Source organism: Pseudomyrmex gracilis, unplaced genomic scaffold (assembly GCF_002006095.1).
Source record: "Pseudomyrmex gracilis isolate BER0280 unplaced genomic scaffold, ASM200609v1 scaffold_131, whole genome shotgun sequence".
NCBI lineage: Eukaryota > Metazoa > Arthropoda > Insecta > Hymenoptera > Formicidae > Pseudomyrmex > Pseudomyrmex gracilis.
This window is the reverse complement of record NW_018020715.1, coordinates 423,275-430,679: the sequence shown is the minus strand read 5'-3', so window position 1 is coordinate 430,679 and position 7,405 is coordinate 423,275. Positions and strand designations below refer to the sequence as shown.

The 7,405-nt window shown below is 36.4% G+C and overlaps 1 protein-coding gene across 1 annotated transcript in view; it reads right to left on the bottom strand.

Annotated features, from left to right (window-relative positions):
- Nucleotides 1-7,405, bottom strand: part of LOC109856700 (neuroligin-4, Y-linked-like) — a gene marked incomplete at its 3' end in the record, with an annotated part of 197,917 nt that overhangs the window by 39,864 nt on the left and 150,648 nt on the right. Inside the window, exons 6-8 of the mRNA XM_020432270.1 lie at nt 3,581-3,890; nt 1,345-1,552; nt 76-330 (exon numbers count right to left, since the gene is read on the bottom strand). Coding sequence (XP_020287859.1) covers nt 76-330; nt 1,345-1,552; nt 3,581-3,890 — 773 coding nt within the window. The remainder of the gene's footprint in view (nt 1-75; nt 331-1,344; nt 1,553-3,580; nt 3,891-7,405) is intronic.

Sequence of the window (7,405 nt, the reverse complement as noted above, 5' to 3'; positions counted from 1 at the left end):
TTTTTTTTTTTTTTTTTTTTTTTTTTTTTTAAATTATTTCTCCACTTCACGACTTCTGTTTGTCGTCGCATTTACCTGGGGATAATCGCCGTCCTTCATCTGATAGTCGAACACGTAGAAATAGGTCTTGGGCATCGGTTCCTTCTCGCTGTCGGGAATCGGCGCGATATGGGGATTGTTGGGCTTTTTGGTGTGTCGCAGGGTAAAGAGATCCCCGGTCTGCACGAGCGGCGCCACGAACTGCGCATCGCTCAATGCCTGAACGCATGCATCTTTTGTGTTGACGGGATGTTGCACCGTTCGTTCCCAGTCGGTGTATTCATTTACCACCTAGAAACAACAACGAATTCCTATTACATTCGCGCCGTCACGTGAAACATATGACGGAAAATCATTCAAAAATCAGCTCCTCGCTCGCTTCACGAACCAAATAAATATATAATAAATAACCTGTACCTCTAAAATAAATCTTACTTTTGTTAACTTATTGAAACAACTCGCGTGTATATAACAAACAAAGAGAAAACAATGCAAACTCGAGAGAAATTGTATTTTAAACAATTTAATTTTTTTTAAGCAAAAAAACGTTTTTTTTTCTGCAAAAAATAACAAACAGCGCATTCGGTTGTGCGATGTTTGTTTCATTATGCGATCGTAAAAATGTATTATCGCGGTCGTAATCATTTAATTGGTCGTAATTATTAAGTAATGTCTAGAGCGCATCGTTTCTGTGCGTGGACCGATAACGCGTCCAGGCCAAATGGAATTGCATCGTCGCGCGGTATATTTCGATAAAACGCAATGGCACTCGCGTTTCAATCGTTGTGTGGAACGTAACAATTATGTTCCGCGATAAATTCCGCGCAAATGCAACGATACACGTGCGCCGCAAATATGCGCGGCATGTTGCGTAACTCCCGTCCGATAAATATAATTCATCTTTGGCGCGCCGAATTATCTCTGTGTATTGAATGTTGTACCGTGATAAATATCAAAAAAAAAAAAAAGATTTCAAGAGAGAGAGAGAAAACTACCACACGGAATTTTCTTCAACAAAATTAAAAAAAAAAAAATTTTTATACAGAAATCCACTGAATTAAAAATAAAGCCGAAACGTTTGGAAAATAAAATTAGCAGATTTATTTATTTATTGCAAAACATCTTGCAAATGGTTCACACTTGCCCTAACTACAACCGAAAAAATTTTGAAATATCGTTAAGAACCCATTCAAACCAACAACAATATTATTGCAAAAAAAAAAAGAAAAAACAATTAAAGATCTAAGGATTAGAGAATCGTGATTGTTTACGTTGTTTTAAGTAAAATAAATGTGATTTACTCACCGTGTAAAATATCTCGGTGAGATGATAGACGTAGGCGTTTCTCACGTATGTGCGAATAATCCTATCTCTTCTTTCCCCTTCGAATCCTTGCAAGACATCCTTCTCCGCAAACTTCCACAAAGCTTCGCTCGTTGTCACGCCGAACAACAAATCGTACTTGTTGTTACTTGTGATCGGTGCGCCGTGTTCAGCTTTTTTCGAAAGAGGCCTGGAGCCAAACACAAAACGACACGAATTTTGTCATTCGGTCCTACCGAAATAAACATCGCAAACAATTGAACAATTAGCACTTTACTAAAAACTTAACATTTGTTTTTTATCACGTCTACTAAAAGTATATTTATATATGTATATACACAGTAAAAAAAAAAAAATGGTAATTTTAACATTTTTTGCATGTTCCACAGGAGGTCCACTTTAAATTTTACGTTAAAATAACTCATTCGTTGTGAGTCACTTATTGACAAACTAGTAAAGTCAAATAATTGACACAATACTTTACATTTATATTTGTTATTTTGACTGTAAGCGTGATGTAAAAATAACATAAATAATTAAAACTACACAAAACAGTAGTTACTCGTAAGAAATGTTAATAAAACATTTTAGTTTGTGCAATGTGGCCACAGATTTTAAAAATTTTTTTAGTACGTTAAATTGACACTTTGAGACAATCCAGATTAATTGAAATCATTGTGTTAAAAGCGCTTAACCTTCTCGCTCCGGGACTGGTCCATATATGGACCAGCAAGAAAAGCGAACGTAATAGATGTTTATAAGGTCAATTTAATGCACTAAATTTAGGAAAAAAATTGAAAAAAATCCTGGTTACTTCTTTGACCTTCAAAATTAACTTTGAAGGGAGGGGGGGTAGCAGGTTATTATTAACTTTTTCAGCTAAAATGCGAGGTCAATTTTAAAGGAAAAATCCCCGGAGCAAAAAGGTTAAACAATATTCCATTTTTAAATGACATGCAAAAAATGTTAATTTGCGAAGTTAACATAAATTTAACACGTGAAAAGATTAAAAAAAATAAATAACATATCGGTATTATGTTAATTTTACATTGAAGTAATAATCGAAACGTCGTAACGCAAGAAAAGTTCTGACATTTTGACGCACGATTTTTTACTGCGTAACAAAACAACGTTAAATTTTACTTGGAAAAACTAAAGTAAGAAAAAAGTTAATTTTATAGTAAAAAAAAAAAAATAGGTCTTGAAACGAAGCAATTATTGCAATTATAATCCTATTGCGAGAATGCAAATATTACGGCTAATGCAAACGAATCTAATAAGTATGTAGATAACATTAGCCATCTGCGCTAGAGACACCTAATAATCTCGGCGATTGCAGGTAGTACGGAGGAAGATGCAACTTGATTGGAAGTGGAGGATGATAACGCGAACTCGTTCTCCCCGCGATTTCCGGCGCGATCTTCGATTGTAAGTATGCTAATGACGTTGTTGGATTGGGGGAGGTCAGGTCGTTTACAATCGCGTTAATGAACCACGCTAATGTTCCCGCGGGCGCGGGAAGTAACTCGGGCTCGTTTAGCTCCCCCTTTTTCCATTTAACGAGAAAACTCCCGGGATCCGTCAGACGGAAGACGGAAGGCGGAATTATTGTGGAAGCCGACGTTAAGTACGAAACCCCTCTCTCGCTGCTGCCGCAAGAAAGCAAAGCTTGAGCCCGGAAGTGCACACATCAAAATAACTTTTCCGCCGCTTCACGGATTTCCTTTGCCGCCGCCGCCGCCGCGAAAGAAAATGTAGAAATATACGCCGCATTACCATAAAACTCTATTAAGCTCGCTCTACCGGAATCCAAGGATTTTCCCGTTTTCTCCCTCTCTTCTCTCCCCATCTCCCCTTATACCCTTCTTTTCCGCACTGTCTCCAGATTTCATCCGTATCTTCCATTTGCGCTCCGACTACACACCGGAAACAGCCCTAAGCTAAGTTTGGCACAGCTCTAAGAAACCGCGCGCGCGGTGCCAAACACATTTTATTACATTTGTCATCCCTTTTCGTCTCCCCCTCTTCCTATGAAACTAAAAGTTACAAAAACTCTAAGAAAAGTCCAAGATATATTTTTGTTGCAAGTCTTCAAATATCTTTTAAACTCGCGAGCGTTTTTGCGAGAGATTGTTAAAAATTGTAGGATTCGAGTAATTTATAATCTCGAAGACTTAAAAATTGCGATAAAAGAGCACGCTTAAGCGAGCACGCTCACCCGAATCCCTGAAACTCCGGACCGAGATAGGACAGGAGATCTTTCTGAAAATCAGGTTTGATGACGACGCCGTCGACACTCGGACCAAATGCGCTGAGAAACGTAGGCGGTTGAATGTCAACTTGCATCAGCTCTTCCAGACTGCTTTCTCTCAGACAATCGACTATAAGCTCGTTGTCTTTGAGAAGATCATCGGGGATGGAGCAGTTGACGGCTTTGGCCAATTTTAGAGCGTACGATACGGGATCCTCCACCACCGCCCACGACGAAAGGGCGCTGCCCGACAGCAGAATGGCTCGCTTGAACAATCCTGTGAGCAAACAAACGACAAACAATTTTTTCACAGTTAAAAAGTTTTTTTTTTATAAATATGTATTAATATGTATTTTTTATAAATATGTATTAATTAAACACTAATGTAAAGACACACTTAATAGTTTGACTTTTATTTTTTTCGCAAATAATAACGGAAAATTAGAAACAGATCACATTTATTTATTGATCAGAAATATAAAATTTTTCCGAGAAAAATTGTTCGATAACCCGGAATATGTTTTTTTTTATTCTTTAAAGTATGATGGAACACTTTTTTAATGAAGCATGATGGATAATTTGATTTTTTTAATATTTGTATGTAAAAGAGATAAAAAGTAGTGTCAAAGTGATATTGATTTTGAATGTGTGTGTGTGTGTGTGTGTGTGTGTATAAAATTTTTTCTTTACACATTTTTATTCTCGAGAAAAAAGTTACGTTAGCAGAAACAGAGCAATGATTACAATCTGAATATTATACGAATAGATTGTTGAGGAAGAAAATTATGTTGAGACAAAAACGGCACCACGGTAAATGGAAGTTACATCATTACTCTTGGTAAAAAAAAAAAAAAAAAAAAAAAACAGAAAGACGAACCAAACTTGCTCTTGAATCTGAGAAAAAAAACAAGTGCTCGACGCTCCGGAAATTATTCGGAAAGAAAATCGTTCTCGCGTGAAGTCGAATTTATCAAAAAAAAAAAGAAAACAATCAATGCTCAGTGTTATCTTGTCTTAGTCAAAGCAAGAATAGGAACAAAAACAATGCGATTTTATTTTGTGTAAATATGAACTAATTAGTTCTAGAATTTAGCAACAATAGAAAAATAGATTGAGTATTCAAATACCTCGAAACAAAAAAAGCTATGACATTACACGCGCACGCACACACACACACACACACACACACACAGAGGAATTCTCAATTTTGACAAAAAAAACGGGAAATGTCTTCTTCTATCTCAAGTCGATTTTTTTATCGAGCAGTTTATCAGACAAATTAACGTGAGAGAAACAGAAGAAAAGTGGAACGTGCAAAACAAAGAAAAAAAACAAGATGCGAGAGAGAAAAAAAAAGAACAAAAGTTTTTCAAAGGCAAAAGCAGGTAACAACATAATATCTCTATGTCTCGAGACCTGCGTCGCAGAAAAATGGAATTTTTATTTCTATTCTCGTGGAGTGATATACAACAGAATGAAACATCTGCAATAACAGAGAGATACAAGAGGAGAGTCAAGCATATACTTTATAGATCCTTTCCGATCAAAGATTCTCTCGTGCGCAAAACAATAAGATGATGCGAAAATTGTATTTTTGCAAAAAAAAAAAAAAAAATCAAATACAACGAATCTCAAATTTAAATAATAAAATTTGCAAATAAATACGGATTTTATCAAGCGAAATCAAGCGGAAAAAGTTTTATGATACTGTGTCAGAAAAAAAGAGGCAATCAAAAAATATATATGTTATTAATTTTTTTTTCTATAACTTTTATAACATTTTTATTTGAAAGTATTTTTTAATTATTCATGTGTTCACATCGTTGTTTGTACGTACATACGGATTGCGCAACAATCCGAGTCCAGTTTTTTACGGTCGGAGATACATAAGTTTCGTTTTCTCAAGAATTCTTTCCAATTAACAAAATCAAGAAAACTCGACACAAAAGCGCGCGAAACAGTTCCGCGACGGAATAAAAAAAAAAAAAAAAGCGGAAGAAGAAAAACTCTTGTCTCGAACGCGCGTGAATGTGGCTGCGCCCTCCTCATATAAGGGAGGAAAGTATTTTCCAATAGCGTCTAAGCGAGCGAGGGGGAGAGTGAGGCCCCGGTAGTAAGGGACGATATTTCACGCACATAATATCACGGAGCGGAGAAGCGAGGCGGAACGAAAATAGAAAGAGAACAGAAAGGGGAGAAGAGAGGCGAAAGAAGGGGGGTGGCTTTCCCTTATCCTCTCAGCCGTGTCCACCCTCGAAGAAGAGAGGCTTGCCGGTGCTGTGTTAACCGTCGAACGTTAACCGTGAACACGACCACGAAGATGGCCCGCTACTACTGGATGAAGATATAAAGGGAGACAGCCAATATTCTCGGCAATGTGTTACCACGCCGATCCGCGCGCGTGTTCGTTCTCGAAAATATCGCGGATTCTGCAAAATAGCGGTGGAAAAGGGAGACGGTGGGGAATATGGGGGTAGAGAGATATCGGGGAAAAGAAGTTTCAAGCTGATATTCGCGCTGGTTTAAGCTACTTCTCATTTCTGAATTTCTTTTTTCTCTTTTCTCACGAAGGAGAGTGAGAAATGCGTTATGAAGATGGCGCAGCGGTTCTCGCGACAGATGGCACGCGAACGCGTCAGGTTTTCCATTGAGTATTTCACATCGGGAATCTTTTTAACAATTTAATCTCACGATTACGCGAACGATATCCGCAGTTCGTGCAGATATTTATCTTATTTTTTTTTTTTTTTTTTCAACGATAATACGCAGAAAAAGATAAAATGTTATTTAAAACGTTTTATTTTTTTATTTTTCAACTTACAAATAGTTTATTTACACGTGTATCTGTATTAGTATTCAAACGGTTTTAAATATTTACATTTTGTTTACATTTAATATGAGAAATTCTTCTCGCGCTACTTATTTATTTCTGCGTGTTTGTGAAAACAATTCATAAATGTAGCTTTTTTGCGATGAAAAAAAAAAGAAAAACTGGAAAAAACTTGTTCCAAACAAATTTAATAATATTCGAAAAATTGTTTTAAAAATTTTGCCAGCAGATTCGCAGTCTCGCGTAATTTAATATAGATCAATATACTTTTCTCACTCGTAATCGTTCAGAACTTGACTCAGAAATGAAAGAACAAAAACTTATTCTGTTTGTGTGCGTTCCGTACAATCAAATATAAAAAAATAATAAAATACATATAATCGACATATTGCATATAATTAACCAAAGTGAAATAACGCGTTGTAACGAAGCTCATGTAAAACTTGCCACTCTTCAATTATGTATAATGCGAAAGCGCTTTTAATCATTTACGGGACGCGCCGGCGCGGCGTGTTTCTTGAATAATTGCAAGCGCAACATGGCGAACACGGGGGTTCAGAAATTTCAACCGGCTTCGTTCTTCAGAAAATTAATAACGCCTGTCTGAATTTCATAATCTACAACTATAATCGCTTTTAGCTATACCGCGGTCTTCCCAACGTTATCCCGTATTATTGTATATAATTTGACAGCTGCGTTCGGATGTAACATATAAAGATAGAAAATTTCGAATCCAGACTCACACACACGCGCGCGCGCGAAAAAAACATTCGGAAATATTTTTGACAATCGATGAAACTTTAAATATATAAAAGATAGTTAACAATACCAAATTGTTTGTGTAAAAAAATTATATAGGGGAAATCGAGGCACAAAGTAACATCCAAAATAGATTGTAAAAAAAAAAAAAATGTACGCAATATTATGTAATATTNGGTACATTATATAATAGTCACATCCTT